Consider the following 21,333-nt stretch of genomic DNA (forward strand, 5'->3'; position numbering starts at 1 on the left):
TGGCCTGACGCTCACCACCCGCCTCCTCGCGGGGCCGCCCTTCGCAGGTGCGCAGAGCTCCTTACGCATCGTCTTCCCGCCTTGTATCCGCACCGCCCCCCCCACGCCCTGGGACCGAGGACGTGCTGATCCGATTGGCCGAGAGCGGCGGGGGCGGGTCCGGAGCACCGGGGGAAGCCAGGGGCCAAAGGCGCTGGCGGGGCTGACTGCGCGCAGCGGGAGTGCTGGGTGCTGAGTGCCCCCGAGGACTCGACTGACCCGCCCGAGCCGGCTCAGGATGAGGACGCGCTGGGCCACCCTTCTCCGTGCGGCGGAGCTGCTCGTGCTGCTCCTCCCGTGCTTCGGTCTGGTGGAGCCCTCTGACCGCTCAGGTAACCGCGGGCGCGTCCGCTCGCCGGCCGGCTAGGGACCTCGACGTTGCCAGGCCGGCTGACTTTCCTCAGTTCGGGTTAGGGCTGCGCTCCGGGGTCACGTCACCTCTGCTTTGCTAGGGGCTGGAGCCGGACAAGTGAGCCGAAGGGAGGTCCAGGGAGAAGCAGCTCCATTACCCCCCGGGGTCCCGGAGGAGGGCTGGGTGGGGCGTGGGAGCGCCGGGCTTTTCTCGTGCTGAGGGCGAGGAGTCCACCGTAGCGGAGGCACCCAGAGTCTTTTCAGAACGAGGCTCCCGCTCCTTCCTCGTCCTCTCTCCTCTAAAATCTTGCTTCCCTAGAGTATAGGGCTCCTTAACACCCCCGCCCCAAGCCCCATCCCGCCCATCTCGCCCCTCCTTCGTCCCTTGGTCACCTTGGCCACTCAATGTCAAGAGGAGCTTTCCACCCACAGCGCCAGAATGAGTAACGATGCCCTGACTTCACTGCGCTCATGGTGCACATCAAAAAGCCATGTCTCCTCCGGTGACCATGGCCGTGACTCTGTTATGATGCCCTCCCCCAGTGCCTCGAGCAGCGAGCGTTTCTTCTACTTGCCTTATCAGCTCCAGACGACCGCCCCATGCCCTACCCCAGAGGCCGGTGGTCCCGCGGTGGAGCTCAGGTTGCTTGCCCGGAGACCTCCTGCCTGTCGCTTCAGAAGCAGGACCAGGATCGCTGATGCTCTGGGCAGTGCTTGCCGCACCAACCCCTTCGCAGCACCTGGAGTATGCTTTTACTTTCTCTTTTTGCCTTGGCCAAAGGTGCGCTGAGGATTTTGTTTCTTAGTCTGGCCGCTTAATAGGCAATCCGTGAGCCGTCCCTACCTATCACTTCCGTCATCTTGTCTAGATGAGGAAGTAAAAGATGGTCGAGGGAGTTTTTGAAAAGCTTCAGTTTGCTTGTGGCATTTACTTTCTTTGCAGCTAAACTAAGTTACTATCTGAGTTATAGTTTGTTCAGCGTATGAGTGGCATCGTCTTATCTACATTCAGAACTTTTTAGTTGACCCTGTGCTGATTCACATTTCTGTGTTCTTTGATCCTCCATGTTGGAAACTACCTAAAGGCCTTTACTGCTGTGAGAAATTCTGTTCTGCCTGCCCCCTAATCCAGAGAGAAAATTTTCACCGCAGCGACTAACTATAGTCAAAACACTCTAGCCTTTCAATCACTATACTCTTGGTTTCCATCTACATTTGCTTTAGTCTTATCTGTTTTGTCTCCCCCATAGAACTCAAGACTTCCTTAATTTTTGCAGTCTCTGCAATCCCTGGCCTTTCTCATTAACCCAAAGCAAAGAGCACCAGCTTAACGCCATTCTTCCTGCACTAGGTCCTCGCAGGTATTTGTTTTCCTGCATCCTTCCCCACCTTGAGCAGCTGCTCTGATCAGCTTACACGCACCATCAGACCAGACTTGTGGCCCTATTAAGGGAAGCGCTGGAATTTTGAAACCCTAGCCACTTGGGTAGCTTGTTGGCAGTATGCCGGCTTCATGATGCTGGTGATGGCGTGCACTCCATCCCATGTACGCAGCTAGGTTTGCGCAGGTGGTCTCCATTGCTCAGACGCTGGAGGAGTACCTCTGTGTCCTTGGGGAAATGCCAATTGCTTAGTTAACTTTTTTTGCCTCCTTGGAGAGCCAGCAGCTTGAAGTAAACTCATTCTTCAGGGACTTCTGAGGTTCTCACCAGCCCACACCACCCAGTCTGAACCCCATGACTTTCTGACTGCTAGTACACTGATGTGGACCCAGGTGTCACTTCAGGACCTGTGTTTTGTTTGTTTGTTTTGGCTTTATTTATTTATTTTTGGCTGAGTTGGGTCTCCCCGCTGCTGCACGCAGGAGGACCTGTTTTTGAACTGGCAAATCCAGACTTCTGAGTCTCTCCTAGTGTACACTCTGTGCACACATGGTAGCAGCTCCACAAAATGCTTAGCAGTGTGGGCTGTGGAAGTTCCCCTGAAACTAAAAAAGCTGCAGTCTTCATCCTTCTTGCCTTCCCAAGCCATCTCTTCTCCATTTGTCTGTGGTTACAAAAAGTTGAGGTCCAACTTCTCTTTGGAATGTGCAGAACTCTTTGGTTTAGGGCTTGTAACAAAGGAGTTACTTCACAATCAGACAATAAGAAATAGTTTTCCTGTGATGGTCTAAAAATTCATTTTCAATTATGATAATGCTATGTAGCCATTTCCTCTCAAACACCAGTAAAATGTTTATATAAAACGAAACATTAAAAAGTGCTGCTAGAGGTGTTGAGGCTTCTTTTCATCAACCTCTGTCTTTTAGACTTGTCCCAATATTGTATTTGTAGGTAAATATTAAAATTCCATTTAGGGCCAGTATAAAGTGAACAAGATGCAATATAGGGCTATCAATAAAGAATCTGTTTTATAAATTGCTCTGCAATCACCTTTTCAAAGTGTAATACATTTCTGATATATGTCATAGACCCTTATTAAACAAATTTTCTAAATAAATTATTTTCACACCTTCTTAGTTCTTCTTCCCACTCTTCAACCTACCCTCCCAATAGGGTCACAAGACTGGGGCAGACTGAACGCTTCTTCTTAAGGGTAAAGAAAGATAGGGGAAAACATCATGAGTACAAGACTCTCCCTACGTTATGTATTATGTACGAATGCTTACACATACATCATGTATGAAGGCTAATAACAAGTTTCCTTAAATTATATCAATAATTAATGTATTTGCTAAGTGATCACTATAGGTGTCAAGCATTGATATTACATACTTGGTTAAAAGACAGATTTAGAATGAGGCAAGTATCTATAATCACAGATGTTTGCGATTAGGTAAGAAGCTTGGCAATTCCTATTCAATGTAGCTACTCCACACCTCTCCTGTAGTCTTTCAGAGGTCCTACAAGCTTGTTAAGTCCATGGGTGTCCTAAAAGTTAAACATACAGTAAATGGGAAAGGTTAAATTTTTTTTCTCTTCTAAAGAGTACTTATAAAGCAGCACTGTCACTTAAGTGCACATGCCCAATACAGATGGAATTCAAATGACCTAAAATTCTACTAGCATGACATAATAAAGTTGTGGACATCTGTTTAAGAACAATATGCAATGAACTTAGCACAGGCCTGTAAAGCCTACAAGGCTAGAAAAACTCAGTTAGTAGAAGCATAGGATGTTAGTACTGGAAGTGACTTAGATTTCTTATATCCACTGCTTTCATCTTACATTTGGAGATTAGAAGACCCTGAGGAGATTAATTGACTTCCCCAAGGTCTCCCAGCTAACCAATAGCAGAGGTAAGTCTTCAGTCTAGGACCCTAACTCCTTATTCCACTGCTCTTTCCACTATTCTAAGAGCTGTAGCTAATCCATTGCATTCTGCAAAGGCAACTTAGAAAATCTAGAAATCCAGATTGCAAAGGTAGGCAAAGCTGGGGTCAAAGGGCACAGAGCAAAGTGCCCAGGAAAGATTATAATGTGCAGAGAGATTATAGGGCAAGAGAGGGGACAGTTCCAGCAGGGGTGGCCACCGCCCACTCTCCTGCAGAAGCAGACTTCTTATTTTCTGCGGTAATTCCTGATACTTTGGAACACAGGAGAGGTGAGAGGGAATAGGTTGGGAAAGAGGTACATCACAGTCTGATAATCTTCTAAAATAGTACATTTTCCTTTTTTTTGTTAACTATCCTTCCAAGCTGTGCCCATAAAATAGAGAATGGCAGAGTGATGTCAAAGAAGAGTGAGGGATGGAAGCTGCTATCCAAACAGATCTAGCTGCAACCCTAGGCAGTATTTTAAAATACCAATTTGAAAGCAGAAAGAAAGTTTTAAAGGATTTTGTTCTTGTTCCTGTTGTTTCTCTTGGTGCTGCTACTGCTTTTTTTTTTTTCTTTTGCGGTACGCGGGCCTCTCACTGTTGTGGCCTCTCCCGTTGCGGAGCACAGGCTCCGGACGCGCAGGCTCAGCCGCCATGGCTCACGGGCCCAGCTGCTCCGCGGCATGTGGGATCTTCCTGGACCGGGGCACGAAGCCGTGTCCCCTGCATCGGCAGGCGGACTCTCAACCACTGCGCCACCAGGGAAGCCCCTGCTACTGCTATTTAAAACAAACAAAACTTCCGTCCAAAGTTCAAACTGGAATTGGACTTAATTTTATAGTTGTTATTTGCATGGTGAAATTTCCCCTCAAGGCCTTACTTAGTGTGAGAATTTTTAACTCTGCAAGCCTGTGAATTATTACTAGAAAAGGTGTTTAGTGTTAGTAAAACCACTGAATGTGAGGCTGGTATCAAAATCAGAGTGCCTTTTGAGAACTAAAATCTTACAGCTCCTTCTGCTGAACCCTTTGGTTCATTGACAAAGATTCCTTACGTTTGTCTAAACTATTTCAGCTCACCAACGTGAGGTTCTGTGCTATACCTTCAAAAAGTGTTTCTTTGTCGGAAAATGTTTCTTTGTAAAAGCACTGACCAAATTGTTCAATTGTGGTTTTCTGTAGCAGATGTGACTCTTGCTCCACAAACTCAGGTGTGCAAGAAGCAGTGTACTACTTTCTTTTCATAAAATCAAATTAAGTTTTGTTCTGAGGTCCCATTCTACCAGATTAACAGAAATTCAGTTTCTGTCACTACTGAGGTCTTCCCCAGCTCATGCAAAACTGCCAGGGAGGCATTCAGGGAGATCCCTCCCTTTGCCCTCAGCTCACACTGATTACTTCTGAGTTTCCCGTTGTCCAAACCTACTGGGTCTTGAATCCTGTGGCTCAGGTGATTTCTGGAGCTCAGGTTTGACCTTCCCGGGCGATCCAGGTGGTCAGTCCCCACATCCCCTCCCCAGGGGCATCCTGTCACCTTCCTGGAGGTTCAACAGTGGAGCTTGTCATAGGTCCCCCTACCGTCAGAACCCAGGCCACCATTTCCTCTCATCCTTTTATCTCACTATTCTGCTTCTACCCTATTTCCTCTCAGACACATTAATGTTACATAATAATTTACCCTGCTGTAGTAGCCAAAGTGTAAGCAAGACAGAATTGCAGTCCTGAATAAGCTCAGGATATCTTTCATTAACTACAGGTCACTTATCTAAAGAAGATGAAAACTAAGGAGTTTCTTCATCTTACTAAATAAGGGGGAGAAATAGTTGAGTGAATGGCAATAACAAATATGCATACTATTCTAAGTGCTTTACATGTATGAGCTCATTTTATCCTCACATCTACCCTATGAAGTACTGTTTTACAAAGGAGGAAGCTGAGGCATAGCAGGTAAATAACATCCTGATCACATGGCCGGTAAGTAGCAGAGGCAAGCTATAAACCCAGGCAGACTGGCTCCAGAGCTCATGCTCTTACACAACACTGAACTGCCTCTCTGGCTCTCACTGTCCTCCGACCTTGTGTAGAACATTACAGTTTATACAGCTTGGAGGGTCTTAACAGTCCAGGGGTGCTCAGACTCTCCTTAGCAAACAGGGGCCAGGGCATATCAACCACGTAATTCAGAATCCTGAAATGTCTTTTCTGCCTGTCTTGTCTCAGGTAATGATTCATTCACCATCGTTAATGAAAACACAGGCAAGTGCATCACGCCACTGAATGACTGGATAGTGGCAAAGGACTGTGATGAAGCCAAGGACATGTTGTGGAAGTGGGTGTCCCAGCATCGACTCTTTCATTTGCAATCCCAGAAGTGCCTTGGCCTAGACATTACCAAACCCGTGGATTCCTTGAGAATGTTCAGCTGTGACTCCAATGCCATGCTGTGGTGGAAATGTGAGCACCACTCTCTGTACGGAGCTGCCCAGTACAGGTTGACTCTGAAGGGTGGACATGCCATAGCAAGTACCAATTCATCTGACGTCTGGAAAAAAGGAGGCTCAGAGGAAAACCTCTGTGCCCAGCCTTACCATGGTGAGTACTGGAGAGGCACTTTGACTCACTTGCTGCTGTATTTGGTGAAAGTGGCCTTGAACATGCACCACTGACCACAAGGAGAGTCATACACTTGTGAGGGGAGTGAGCTGGTGTTTAGTTCCAGACACCGACGTCAGTGCCGTTTGCTTCCTTTAACAGGCAAGGCTAGGAGAGGTTAGGTGCCTTGTCAGAGGTCTTGCAGCCATTCTGTGGCACCCTGGGATTCGAAATCTCTCCGATGCCTGAGCATATGTACTTCCTATGATTACATCCTGAACTCCAGAGAAAAGGAAATGTTAGAGGAACAGGAAGTCCTCTACACAGGATAAAAGTCAAATGATCTAGTAAAGCTGAACCTATTCTAAGTTAAAAAAGAAGAAAGAGAAAGGAAAAAAAAAGGAAATGAATTTTTTCTTGTCTGCAGATTTGGATGTAATGGAAAAACTTTAAGAGTCTTGCGGGCTTTACTTTTATTTTTGGCATGGCTATCACACTTTGATGTTTGAATTTATGATTCAACATTTTAACAGTGGACTTTTTCCTCACTTCCTTCCAAAAATAAGTATATGAATACAGATCTTCCTCCACTAACAATGGGGTTATGTCCCTATAAACCCATCATAAGTTGAAAATATCATAAGTCAAAAATGCATTTAATACACTTCTAATGAACATCATAGCCTGGCCTACCTTAAATGTGCTCAGAACACTTACATTAGCCTACAGTTGGGAAAAATCATCTACCACAAAGCTTATTTTAAAATAAAGTGTTGACTATCTCATGTAGTTTATTGAATACTGTACTGAAAGTGAAAAACAGAGTGGTGTGTGTCAGTTGTTTACCTTCGTGACCGTGTGGCTGCCTGGGAGCTGTGGCTGCTGCTGCCCAGCATCATGAGAGAGGATTGTACCACATACTGAGAGCCCAGGGAAAGACCAAATTCAAAGTACGGTTTCCATGGAATGAGTCCCGCTTTCACACCATCACAAAGTCGAAAAATCATAAGTCAAACCATCGTAAGTCTGAAACTGTCTCTGTTGCCTTTGGGGGAGCTGATCATGAACTTTGTTTTGAGTCTAGAGACTCAGTGATAACAAATTTCTGAGTTTAGAAAGAAAGAGTAGATTCATTTTTTAAACCTCTAAATGTAAATTACCCAAGCAAATCTTTTTTTCATTATGTTGCTCTAACTTACATCAAATGTTGGTGCATATATATATATATATATATGTATATATATTTAATTATCTAAGTCTTAACTATTGTCTGTGCTCTTCTTTGTACATTTACATAGCTTTACAGAGATTTTCCTCTTCTCTTAAGCTAAATTTGGCCTCCCATTCTTCTTGTTGTCTGCACAATTTTTTCTCCTAGGGGAACCTCTTTCTGTTTCCTAGTGAAGATGCAGCGGCTTCTGAGATGTCAGGTTCTGCTGTTACGGGAAATATTAGAGAATCAGAGATGGGATTTTCCTTTTCTTTAGTCCTCATCCCTTAAGTAGTTGAAAAGTCTGCTTCTGCTAGCTACCTTCCTCCTAACCTTAAAGAGCAACTGGGCTTCCCTGGTGGCGCAGTGGTTGAGAGTCCGCCTGCTGATGCAGGGGACACGGGTTCGTGCCCCAGTTTGGGAAGATCCCACATGCTGCGGAGCAGCTGGGCCCATGAGCCATGGCCGCTGAGCCTGCGCGTCCGGAGCCTGTGCTCCGCAACGGGAGAGGCCACAACAGTGAGAGGCCCGCGTACCGCAAAAAAAAAAAAAAAAAAAAAGAGCAACTGCTTTCTGGATACCACTTAATGGCAAGCTTAAATTTTGTGCTATAAAAGCCCTTCTGTAACTTGGCAGCTAAGAGAAAACATGGAACCAAACAAATTGCCTTTTGAACTGGATTTGACTTGTTTCCTTGTATTTGTTCAAGGATTAGAAAAGATAATTTTCTTGGCAGGGCTCTTTCTGTCTCCTGCTCCTAATTCTTTTGAGGGACATAGTTGTAATTATAAATTCCTCAGTCCCCAAAATGCCTTTATTTCAACGTAACTGGTTTTCTTTGTAATCCTATGTGTTTTATTTTATGCATTTATAATATTCTGCTGAGAAGGGGGCTCATGTTCTTCACATGGCTGCCAAAGTGATCAGTAGCACAGAAAAGATTACGAACTCACCTAGGGGACTTCCATGGTGGCACAGTGGTCAAGAATTCGCCTGCGAATGCAGGGGACACGGGTTCGAGCCCTGGTCCAGGAAGATCCCACATGCCATGGAGCAACTAAGCCTGTGCGCCACAACTACTGAGCCTGTGCTCTAGAGCCCGCAAACCACAACTACTGAGCCCACACACCTAGAGCCAATGAGAACAACAAGAGAAGCCACTTCAATGAGAACCCGTGCACCGCAATGAAGAGTAGCCCCGCTCGCCACAACTAGAGGAAGCCCGTGCATAGCAACGATGACCCAACACAGTCAAAAATAAAATTAATTAATTAATTAAAAAACAAACAAAAGGAACCCACCTAGGGTGTCACCCCAGAGAAAGCTAAACAGTGCTCACCAGCAAGAGCCCATAGGCATAGAGTGTTTCGTGACCTTAGCAAATACAGTATTTGGAACACTAAATTTCCAGATAAGAAACTTAAAAATTTCTAAGAAAAGATGCATGTAGTCCTGACTTATCAACATATACCTCGAGTTTTAACATGCACAGAGGCCAGGGCCAAACGTGCCTCTTCTTCATTCCTCTCCAGGTGACTTGTACCATCGAAGTTGCATATGTCAGAAATCTACAAGTCACTCTAGAGTTGCCCTGCTTTCTTCTCCCACCATTCAAATTCAATCAAATATTAAGTCCTGGCAATTCTACTCTTTTAAATTTATGCAGTCCCTTCCTGTTCTTGGGTTGGAGACTGCTGTCTTAAGTTAGGGACTTCCCCTAGGACTGCTCTCTCAGACTCCTCATGTTGGTGCCTGCCCCCTCCTTCCTGTCTAATTGTACAGAATGAGAAAGATAAGATACCTGAGTTCAACAAAATGAAGTTCAAGGTAACCCAGCTTGTTACAGCAAAGCTAAGGCTCAAAACCAGCATTGTGTTCCCCAAATTTAGCTTCTTTTTTTTGTGCCTCTCACTGTTGTGGCCTCTCCCATTGCGGAGCACAGGCTCCGGACGCGCAGGCTCAGCGGCCATGGCTCATGGGCCCAGCCGCTCCGCGGCACGTGGGATCTTCCCGGACTGGGGCACGAAGCCGTGTCCCCTGCATCGGCAGGCAGACTCTCAACCACTGCGCCACCAGGGAAGGCCAAATTTAGCTTCTTTATTTCTCCCTTGGCTTTTGCTGTATAATTTCTTTTTTTTTTTACCTCTGATATAAGAACATTTATCTGTCGTTGTGTCCTGGGTTACCTCTCTCCCCAACCCCCATCCTGTGTGAGCCATGTTTCTCTCAGAGAAAAATTTTAGCTGTATAAATTTTATGAATAAATTGCTCTTGACTAGCATCCAGGTATGCATTTATATCATTAAGATATCTTGACCTCACTAGCAGTCTTCAAGTTTTGAATGTTTGGTGAATCATGCAGAGGAGGTAGACAGTGGAGGGGTGGCTGTGGAAGTGTCTACATTCTGAGCAACTCAGAAGCCTGTCGAGCTCTCTAAACATTGAAACTATTTTGTCTTGTGTTACCAAAGAGATTAATGTTAGTTTTCAGGACTTCCCTGGCAGTCCAGTGGTTAAGACTCTGTGCTCCCAATGCAGGGGGCACGGGTTCGATCCCTAGTCGGGGAACTAGATCCCGCATGCAGTGCCATGCGGCCAGAAAAAAAATGTTTTCCATGTAAGCATCTCATCTCACAAATTTGTGCCTATCGTAGAATAAGCTGCTGTCTTAAGGCTGCCATCACCATAAATTCATACATTCAGAGAAGGTTCTTCTCAAGAAAGCCTGTGTCTCTGGGGAGACGCTTGGGACTTAAGAGGTCCAGTAGCATCGAACGATGTGCAAGAATAAAACTAACACAGTATTGTGAAGCAGTTATACCCCAATAAAGATCTATTTAAAAAAAGAACCCTTAGTGAGCAGTTAGCATAATTTAGCTGCTGCTCTTGTGGTGGTTGTTCCATGTTATCATTCTTCAAAGCATATTGTGAACAGGAGAGCGTTTTAATTGAAGCCCAGCTTTGAGCTATGACACTACCTTGGAACCTGAGAAAGCAGCCATTGATGTCACAAGTTGTCCTTATATGTCAAGGACTCTAATCAGAGAGTCAGTTCTCATTTCTGGCACAGCTGAATGACTGAATGTTTCACTTAACTTTGCAAAAATGGGGATTTCACAAACAAGTGTAATACTTGCCCTACTGATCTTGTGGGCTTATGGGAAAGAACAAGTGAAAGTACTTTGTATTACAGAAACACAAGGTTTTACAAAAAAACCCTGATGGTTCTACAAATGATAGTCATTGTGCTCAGGGACTCTCCTTTTAAGTGCTGTAATTTGGGAAGAGAAATTGGTCATGAGCTATTGGGAGTTTTGGTATGGTTAAAAATAAAACATGCTAATAAGCAGAATCCTTATAAAATATAAGGTCAAATTACTCTTTAACAAAAGTACACTGTTCAAAACCATTTATATGTCAGAGGAAAACCCAATGTTCCTTAAAAGACTGTTTGCAAGTAAAAGCATCTAGATTACTCTTCCTTTTGCTGTACTGCTGCTTAATACATTCTAAACTGTCAAATTAAGTCTCACACTTAAGTTAAATGAACATTTGAGAATAATAAAGGATATGGAATCAAATTCTACCTTAAGCACACTTTCAAGCAAATCTATGAGACGTTTTGAGGGACCCTAATAGCCTGGTAAATGATGCTAAGATCTGATTACTATGCTTTACCTAATAGTCATTATTTGATCTGGTAACAACCACGGTTTTAAACAAATTAAGGCTATGGAAAAAAGTGAGCGAGATAGTCACAGGGTTAGCTGTTCTATAAGACACCTCTCCAAAAGAACTGTTATCAACATAAGTATTTAGCACTTCCTCTAGCATTTCCAGACATATTTGAGGTTAGAATAATTTTTCAGTTCCTCTCTGTGTACCAGAGGAAATTGTTAAAAGGAAAAGCTAGTTCTGCTACCTTGCTGGTCACCAGCTGGTTCCATGACTGCCTAGCTGAAGCTGGTTCTTCTTTCAGAACCTGAATTACCATGTCCTGCCCTCTCCAAGAGACTGCTGAGAGACTCAGCAGCCCTTCGTCCTCCTTCCTCAAAATGCACAGCCTCAGTTCTACCACCAGACTGTAAACAACAGGGCTATTTGTGCATCTCTCTAACTGCACAGTTAGTTTCAAAGTCCACAACCAGCCTCAGTGATTCCAAGGTATTTTTCTAGCCTCACTCTTACTAAAGAAAATAGAGTGTCAGTTTAATCTCAAGCGGGGCACCCCTTCTGGTGAAGTACTCTGCTACCCGCAGTAGTCAGTTGATCCTTACTTGGTAAAGCTGGAATCTTCTAGCTCTTCATCGCATCACAGTTAATGAAGCTTTACATGGATCATCTCATAGAATCTCATGAACAAGCCCATGAGCCCCATGTCATTATTCCTAATTTGCAAATGCAGAAACTGAGACTGATAGAGGTTGGAAAGCTTGCCCACAGACGCACAGATGATCAGTGGGGGAGCCGGCATCCATGCTCTGAATCTCCACACTGTGCAGCCTACCCAGATACTATATTCTCATACATGTGAAAACATAATCTTTGTTTCACAACAGTTTTAGAAATTAGTTAACTAAAGCTGATTATCCAGTTTTTAACTCTTCTTTCCTCTACTTTCTCCCCAACCCACAGAGATCTATACTAGAGATGGGAACTCCTATGGGAGACCTTGTGAATTTCCATTCTTAGTTAATGGGACCTGGCACCATGAGTGCATTCATGATGGAGATCGCAGTGGGCCCTGGTGTGCAACCACCTTAAATTATGAATATGATCAAAAGTGGGGCATCTGCTTACAACCAGGTATGTATGGGCTGGTAAACTTCATATGTGGAAGGGAAAGGATACCATTCCTATGAGGCAAAAGGGAGAAGGAAGGGTCCATCGTGACTCAAAAATGACGAAAACAAATATCCTAGAGAAGGGGTATATATTTGAGGAAAGAGAGAGAATTCATGTGTAGCTAAGAACTTACTTTCAGAAGTAGGCCAGGAAGAAAACCAAGACAGGATGCTGTGATGGAAGACAAAGGATGAGGAAGTGTTCTATACCCCCAGATACCTTAGGAAGGGGAAATGGACCAGGCAGGAGCAGTCAGGAAATTGCTGTTGGCCTTTAATAGAGCAGTTTCCAAAAAACTAGTGTTCAAAGAAGATGGGTGATAGTGGACTGAGGAAGCTTCTTTTCAGATGATGGAGACTTAAGTATGTTTATGGCCTGAGTAAAGAGCAGCGAACAAGAGACAGATATCCCTATCCCTCTCAAAATTGGTGACGTTGTTCCTTCTGCTGTACCTGTACGTTGGTCAAAGCATTTTTTCTAGTTGCTTCTTACTTGAAGCAAACTCTTCAGGGTGTGCTAAAATATTCATTGTTCTTTAGAAAGAGACCAAAGCAGCAGCTGCGTCACTATCCGGTATATAACCGAGACGTATTTTCTCGATAATCTGGTGAGAATTACAGGGGATCATGGTACCTGACATGTGATGGGTGCCTAAGAAATATTTTTTAATGGGCAATAAGTTAAAAGAATCTACAGTAAATAGAAAGGAAAAAGCTCCAGGCCTAAGTAGTAATAGTTATTACTTAAAGTAGTAATAGTTATTACCTGGCACCGCCGAGTGTCAGGTAGTATTCTAAGCATTCAGCCTTTCTTAACTCATTTAATCCTCACACAGTTCTATAAAGTAGGTACCATCATTTAGCACCATTTTACAGATGAGCAACGTGAGGCACGGGGGAGTTAATTCATTTGCCTAAGGTCACATAGCTAATAAATTTCAGAGCTAGGATTCAAACCCAGGATATCTGGCTCTGAAGTCCTTGCCTCAAATAATTGTACTATCATGCCTTATTCAGTAGTCAATCTGGTGGTATTAGTAATACCACCACCAGAGCTCAGTTCTCCTTAAGGGAAGCTGAGCTTCAAAATGCAGAGTCCTAAGCAACTTGAAGAAATTATATTGAGCCAATGGTTCTCAAACTTCAGGTTGCAACAGAATCACTTGGAGAGTTTGTTAAAATACAGATTTCTGGGGCCTTGGTTGATGAAATAGCCTGTCTGGGTCAGACCATATTTGTGTGGAGCCGGGTGGAGATCCCAGGATTCCTGACCCTTATTCCCCTGTGTATTTATCCCATTCTACCTTGCTGCCTTGACTGACATGTGTCTTGGTGCCTTTAGCCTACTTTGGATGGAAGGGGGGATTGTCAGTGCATTCATGTGACTCCCTTTCTACAGAAGAAGCAAGATTGTGAGTTTCTCAAACCTGAGAACTGCCAAACCATGGAGACTGTATTTTATAGCAAACACACTGCCCTTCTGCTGAAAGTTTCCAGATTTACAAGTGTTGGCCTTAGTGGTAACAAAGAACCTTTAGGCAATGCACTTGCAAATCCACCTATTTTGTTTTTACCAAATATCAGAACAACGTCTGTTGTTATTTAGGACATTCAGAAGTGGCTGAAGAAGCAGTGTATGCCATTCAGAAGATCAACACCACCAGACTTAGACAACAGTACTCTGGTTATAGCTTTGCCACAAACACCCCTATATCTTTGTTCCTATCTGTGAAATGAAGACATGACACAAAATGATCTCTAAGGGGCCTTCCAGCTTGAGAGTCCATAAGTTTGACTGGTTATGGGAGACCCTTTGGAAAAACCCCAAGTGAAACCTGGGATACGCTTGACATAAGTTATGTTGGTTTTTTCTTCTTGTTGGGAGCACATAGGAGGCTGTGAGTATATTTTTGAACTAGTTGTATCAAGACCTACAAATCTTGTCCCAGAAAGAGCTTGAAGGTTCTTCATCTGAAATTATACATGCTTTTTAGATATTTGTGAAAGAAAATGATGTTCACATGCGTATCTGTATGTTTATAAACACATATATGCACGTATATATGTACATATAGATATACAATGCATGTATAATGTTAGTTATATAATATTTGTCATATATTAAATCATCTATTAAAATATTAAGGAGAAAATGGACTGAGTTTCCCAAATAAGCTATCACTAGGCTTTAAATCTTGGGCACTTAAGCAGCATGTCTAAACACACACACATGCATATCCAGTGGTTTCACTGCAGGCCATGAGCAAACCCCTCTGCAGTCTGCCACCATCTTTAAGTGAGCTCAGGGGTTGAGCACAGTTGAAGACTCCTACTTTGAGGCAGAGGGTAGGCATGGGCTAAAACATGGCATTGTAATTGATGGGGGTGAAGGGAGGGTAGAAGATAGGAGAGTGGAAGCTTTATCCAGCCTAAGTCATTTCCTGTCCTATGACTTCAGTTTTTTTGTGTAACCAAAGAATCAAAACGTTGTCCAGTAGAACAATAACAGCCTCCATTTTAGCATATCCTAAGAGTATGCAAATTGAATGGCAGTATTTGTAAGCATTCTAAGTAATAGACAACATTGTGCCCTTACTTTATGATCACTAACGTATCTTTTTATCAAAGAAAATGGCTGTGAAGATAATTGGGAAAAGAAAGAGGAGATGGGAAGTTGCTACCAGTTTAACACTCAGGCAACTCTTTCTTGGAAAGAAGCTTATGTTTCATGTCAGAATCAAGGAGCTGACTTACTGAGCATCAACAGTGCTGCTGAGTTAACTTATCTTACAGGTAGGTTTAAGTTGCGTGTGGTAGAGCAAATTGCTGCGATTGTAAAGGTGCTGTCTGCCTTCTGTTTTCGTATCTAGGTATGTTGTTTTCTGCATATATTTATCTTTTCTTGGGATTTAAACTTCAACACCAAAGCCCACAAGTAAAAAATACTGAATATAATCCTATTCTGTCTATTGAAAATGCATCTCATGATAGAGACCAAGAGAGGTTAATATTCAGAAAACGAGGTGAGGTAGCAAGATTAAACTGCTACCTGAAGCCTAGGTGAAAGGATTTGAAGAAAGGTAAGCATTAAACTCTTTGAACATTGAACGGTAGAGAACTTGAAGAAGGTGGAGAAGGTGGCTGAGTCAGAGTAGATCACCTCAGTAAAAAATCTTCACACTTGAATAAATGAGTTCAGTTCCACATCCGTAGATTCAACCAATCATAGATTGTATAGTTCTGTAGTATGTATTTAGTGAAAAAATCTGCATATAAGTGGACCTGCATAGTTCAAACCCATATTGTTCAGGGGTCAACTATAATTTAATCATCATTACAACACCATAAGACAAGTATTTTTATCCCCACTTACAGATTAGGAATTGATGTTTAGAAATAATATACCCAACATCTCAGAGCTATGAAGTACCAGAATTGGGATTTGAATATCAACATGTATAACTCCAGAGCCCTTGCTTTTTTACTATAGTACTTACTCCTCTTACATATCTTTTTTTTCTTTGTTTTCATCATTAAAAGTCTACTGGACTTTCACATTCCCACCAACAGTGTAAGAGGGTTCCCATTTCTCCACATCCTCTCCAGCATTTTTTATTTCTTGCCCTTTTGACAACAGCCATTCGAACAGGCATGAGGTGATGTCTCATTGTGGTTTTGATTTGAGTTTCCCTAATAACTAGCCATGTCGAACATCTTTTCATATGTATGTTGGCCATCTGTATGTTGTCTTTGGAAAAATGTCAATTCAGATTGTCTGCCCATTTTTCAATTGGGTTGTTTGTTTTTTGCTGTTGAAATGTATGAGTTCTTTGTATATTTTTAATATTAACCGTTATAGGATAAATGACATGCAAATATTTTCTCCCATTTGGTAGATTGTCTTTTTGTTTTGTTGATAGTTTCCTTTGCTGTGCAGAAGCTTTCAGTTTTATATAGGCCAGTTTATTTACTTTTGCTTTTGTTTCTCTTGCCTAAGGAAACATATCCAGAAACATTGCTAACACTGGTGTCAGAGAACACACTGCCTATGTTTTCTTTTAGGAGTTTTATGGTTTTAGGTCTTACATTCAAGTCTTCAATCCATTTTGAGTTGATTTTTTTGTGTGGTACAAGATAGTGGTCTAGTTTCTTTCTTTTGTACATGGCTGTCCAGTTTTCCCAATACCATTTATTGAAGAGACTATCCTTCCTCTGTTGTATGTTCTTTGCCCCTTTGTTATAAATCAGTTGTCCATATATTCATGGCTTTATTTCTGGGCTCTCAATTCTGTTCTTTTGATCTATATGTCTGTTTTTCCTGCCAATACTCTACTGTTTTAATTACTATAGCTTTGTGGTAAAATTTGAAATCAGAGAGTGGCTACCTCCAGCTTTGTTCTTCTTTCTCAGGATTGCTTTGGTTATTTGGGGTCTTTTGTGCCTCCAGGTAAATCTTGTTTATATAAAATTTTGTTCTATTCCTGTGAAAAACCTCATGGGGAGAACTTGAGAGTATTGTGTTAAGTGAAATTAGTCAGACGGATAAAGACAAATACTGTACGGTTCCACTCATGTGAAATATTTAAATAAATAAACGAACAACCCAAACCAAACAAAAACAAACACATAGATACTGAGAACAGAGCAATGGTTATCAGAGGGGAAGCAGGGAGAGAAGTGGGTGAAATGGGTAAAAGGGGTCAACTGTGTAGTGAAGGATGGAAACTAAAATTTGGTGGTGAGCACGCTGTAGTGTGTACACAAGTTGAGATATAATGTTGCGCACATGAAACTTCTGTAATGTTATAAACCTGCGTAACCTCAAAAAAAAGTCTGCTGGTCTTTTGTCATGCTTTTTGGCTTAAGCTTTATTCAGACCTCTTTCTTATAGTTTTAACCTTTTCCTGCGTTGTTCGGGACTTAAATAATCAGACGTCTTGAATAGAAATCTGTCAAAGAAGCATAATGGGCTAGTGTTTGGCAATGGAATTCTATTCCAGACCCCGCTGAAACCTTACAAAAAATATTTTTGAGAGTAGACAGGACCAATACATTTAAGTCTCCCAAAATACTGACATTTGGAAACTGATAGCTTCAATGAAGGAAAAAGGTGTCAAAGTGTGACTATCAACACCATACCAAACAATCTAATGATGCCTTTGGAGGAATAAATGTTGCAGGGTTCCTTTATGCATCAGTTTTCTTTAATAACACATAAAAGTGAGAAAATGTGTTGAAGGACCCAGTTTTCCCCTATCCCTGGCCAGACACTCCCCACATTTTTTGCATATCACTAATTTTAGAGGTACAGCCCTTTCTAGTGATCCAAGCTTCTGTTTCACTGTGAGTGTTCTTTAGGGATATCAGTATGCCTAATTATGACTGCCGGTTTCCTAAGACCTAAGAAAGCTGTACTTTAACATCTGGAACATTTCTTGAAGTCCCTGTTAATATTGTGTTCCTTCCCTGAAAACTACCATGTTAAACAGTGGGCTAGGAACAGTGGGGCCCACAAAAGTGAATCAGAGATTTTGTGATCAAAGTGCTTGATCTACTCAGGGAAATAAGAGTTGTACATACGCAGAGGATAGTGGAGAATGTTATTCCTAAAGGACTTCAGGGTTTCGCAGCTACTAGTTAGGTGGGACTAGGGAATTTGCTGACAGAAATAAAGCAGAATCAGCTCTCTTGAAGATAAATCCCATGCAGTCTAAAAGAACTTTCTTTCTCTTTTGTGCCTGCCCTGCACCTAATTAGCTTGTTTCGATTTTGTTTTACTAATACAGGGACCTACGGTGGGGGATTTGGTTTCCTCAGCCTCGCTGGATTCTGTTTGAGAGTCTAATTTCCTATGGCTCTGGCCTTCCCAGGGACCTGTAACCACAGATTCAACCCCAGAGCTCAAAGGAGGACTGAGAGTCCCCAGAGAAGGAACAACACATTTCAGTTCTTTCTAATTTATCTCTGGCCTCAGGGGCTGCTCACTTTGAACTACCTTGATAGTGACCCAAGGCTAGAACACTCCTAGGTCAGGACCTCTGCTTGCTGTGGCCTTTCTGGTGTTCATCCCAGATGCATGACCATTATCAGGCCCTGCAGTTTCTCATTGTGGGAAGAGGAATAGAAATATAGGGTCATGTCGGAATAGGGGTGTTGGGGACAGTCAAGAACATCTAGCTCATGGGACTTGCCCATTTGATTAGATATAGGAACTTACGCTAGCAATCATCTGATTCTTGATGGCAAAGATGGGCATTGATAGAGTCTCAAATTGGTCAACGCCCTGCCAAACAATCTAATGATGCATTTGGAGGAAATGCATCATAGCTTTCCTTGCCTGGACTCTAGGAAGGAAAAAATCAAGCTCCAAATTGTCCAGGCCATATAAGAAATCCCTGCCCTTTGCATCTGCCCAACCAGGGCCTTTAAAATTTATCACACCCACCTGGCACGAGACACATAAAGAGCATTTGAATTTACCAACACAGTCACAATTTTAAAATCTTATGATTCTAGTGAAGAATAAGTCATCATCAATACAGATCACAAATAGAACATTGTGATGAAGTAAACAAGAGCCTGACACCCTCCAAACATCATTTCGTTCCATTGTAAATGTGTACTTGTCATATGCAGGTGAACAATAGGATTATCCATAGGAAGCAGTAGGATTATTCAGACTTCCTGCTGGGGGATATCTGGAAAGTCTTCATGGAAAAGAGGACATTGAACTTGGAATAGATGGAAAGGATTGGTCCTCTATAGTATCCCTGGTTGGATTGGTCCTCTATAGTATCCCTGGTTAGAGATGAATGAAAGGAATTCTGAATGTCAGGGTATGGTTGAGTCTGGAGTACCATCAATATGTCATAGTTCCCAGGACTTCTTTAGGAATGCTGGAAAATCAATCACATTTACTAATGAAGAAAGATTTAGATTAGAGTAATTCCTCAAGGTCTTGCTATGCCAGTGCTGGCAGCCTTTGCTTATGCTAACAAGGTGAAAGAAAAGGATAAATCCAGAGTTCCCTTCAACATTCTCCTCAAGCCATGTACCCAAACATCCACCTTCTCCTTCCTTAGTAGAGAGTATCCTTATCATCTATCTCCTTGAGAAAAGTGAGGTGAACCCTTAGTTTGTCACCCTCACACTTACAAATTTATCTATACTGTTATTACTCCAGCTCGTTCAAGGTTAACTACTTCCTCCAAGCTCATTGTATCCACGTCAACTGTTTCTTCTATCTCTTATACTTTTATCGACACTCTATTAACTCTTCTCCAGTAGGCTATAAACTTGTTTAAACTTCTACCATTAAAAATTTTTTCCCTGGACCCTGAAGCCCTGCCTCTATCTTTCACAGTGAAGCTCCTGGAAAGCACAGTGTATCCTTAAAATTCACTTTTTTTTTTTTTTTTTTTTTTTTTTTTGCGGTACACGGGCCTCTCACTGTTTTGGCCTCTCCCGCTGCGGAGCACAGGCTCCGGACGCGCAGGCTCAGCGGCCATGGCTCACGGGCCCAGCCGCTCTGCGGCGTGTGGGATTCTCCCGGACCGGGGCATGAACCCGTGTCCCCTGCATCGGCAGGCGGACTCTCAACCACTGCGCCACCAGGGAAGCCCCTACAATTCACTTTTAACCTCACATTTATTCCTCACTGGAGTGATAATTGGGCCTCTGTCCTACCACCCTCTTCCCAGACTCCTGCCCATCCCTTGGATGTTGGTGTCCAGGTTACTGCTCTTGGCCGCTTTTGTCTTTGCTGGTGCTATTTCTGCTTTACCCAGGGATTCTCCTCCACTCCCAGGTGTCAGTTCTGGTGAAGTTACTTGTTTTAGGCATTTGGGTTCTAAAGTGTGAAAGTAAGGCAAAAATTACATATAGTCAAAATTACCCTCAAAGAGCCCTTAAAGTATGGATATGGTTCTCTGCATGCAAATCACACAGATATATCTGATATGTATGATGGAACAAAATCCATACTTTAAGAATTATTTATACTTATATAATATATATATATTATGTAATATAGAATTGTATTTTACATTTATATAGAGAGATACATGAATTATATATATATAATACTATAATATATCATACAGAATTCTCTGGGAGGAATTGAGAAACTGTTATCATGTGTTTTATTGCTGGGAATATTTCAACAAATTTATAGAGATTCCAACCTGTTAGCTCTTCCTGTTTGTCAACATCATCCTTGTCTTCTGTAGACCATTTCATTAGTTGCTTTATCTCTTCTACCTGGCCTTTAATATCTTCAAATTCTTTGTGATGTCGATAAAGTCTTACCAGGTTCTTGAATAATGGTGTTGACTTCCTTGACAGTGGTGTGAAAATCCTTACAATTGTTCGCACATTCTTTTTTTAATACACATGGCCCCATACAACAAGCATGATTGCATCCATTGCTTGTGAGCATGTACACATTGAGTGGCATATCAGCACTTAGCTTCTCTATTTAAAGTATTTCTGCTTCTCTTTTTCTTTTATGCTAATGTCATCTAGTTGTCAAATAATAACTTTGAATGATGTATCTCAACTGTAACACGAGTGTTTGCGTGTGTTTGTCTGTGTGTGTGTGTGTGTGTGTGTGTGTGTGTCCCATTCTGTATCTCCAGCCTTAATGTCTCCTCTGGACTCTAGAGTTGTATATCCCTTGCCTAGCTCAGTACATATTTCTGAAACAGTACTGGTTACACTTCACCATTTGGGGATCCATATCTGTGTCCTACTAGATTGAACTCGTCATGAGGGCAGGACTTTATCCTTTTGGTTTTTATGTCCTTAGTACCTGGCAAATGATATGTGCTTAACGAATGTAAACTGTCAGTCTGGAATATAATCAGACCTTCAAAACTTAGATATGTAATGGAAACTACTTTTTCTATATCAGTACAAGAGGGTTAAAAGTAGATAGTGAAACATCTACTCTGAGAAAATTCTGTTCTTACTAGAAGAAAGG

The 21,333-nt window shown here is 42.5% G+C and overlaps 1 protein-coding gene across 2 annotated transcripts in view; it reads left to right on the forward strand.

Moving 5' to 3' along the window:
* Nucleotides 1-216: 216 nt before the first annotated feature.
* Nucleotides 217-21,333, forward strand: part of LOC113632839 (CD302 antigen) — a 131,212-nt gene continuing 110,095 nt past the window's right edge. The window contains exons 1-4 of one of the 2 annotated variants that reach the window (XM_027130518.1): nt 217-371; nt 5,928-6,299; nt 12,145-12,315; nt 14,982-15,146. In XM_027130518.1, coding sequence (XP_026986319.1) covers nt 278-371; nt 5,928-6,299; nt 12,145-12,315; nt 14,982-15,146 — 802 coding nt within the window. In that variant the 5' untranslated portion in view covers nt 217-277. The remainder of the gene's footprint in view (nt 372-5,927; nt 6,300-12,144; nt 12,316-14,981; nt 15,147-21,333) is intronic. The other variant, XM_027130498.1, reaches the window with a different exon arrangement.

This window comes from Aethalodelphis obliquidens, unplaced genomic scaffold, assembly GCF_003676395.1.
Source record: "Aethalodelphis obliquidens isolate GAN/ISIS:26980383/991018 unplaced genomic scaffold, ASM367639v1 scaffold2, whole genome shotgun sequence".
NCBI classification, from domain to species: domain Eukaryota; kingdom Metazoa; phylum Chordata; class Mammalia; order Artiodactyla; family Delphinidae; genus Aethalodelphis; species Aethalodelphis obliquidens.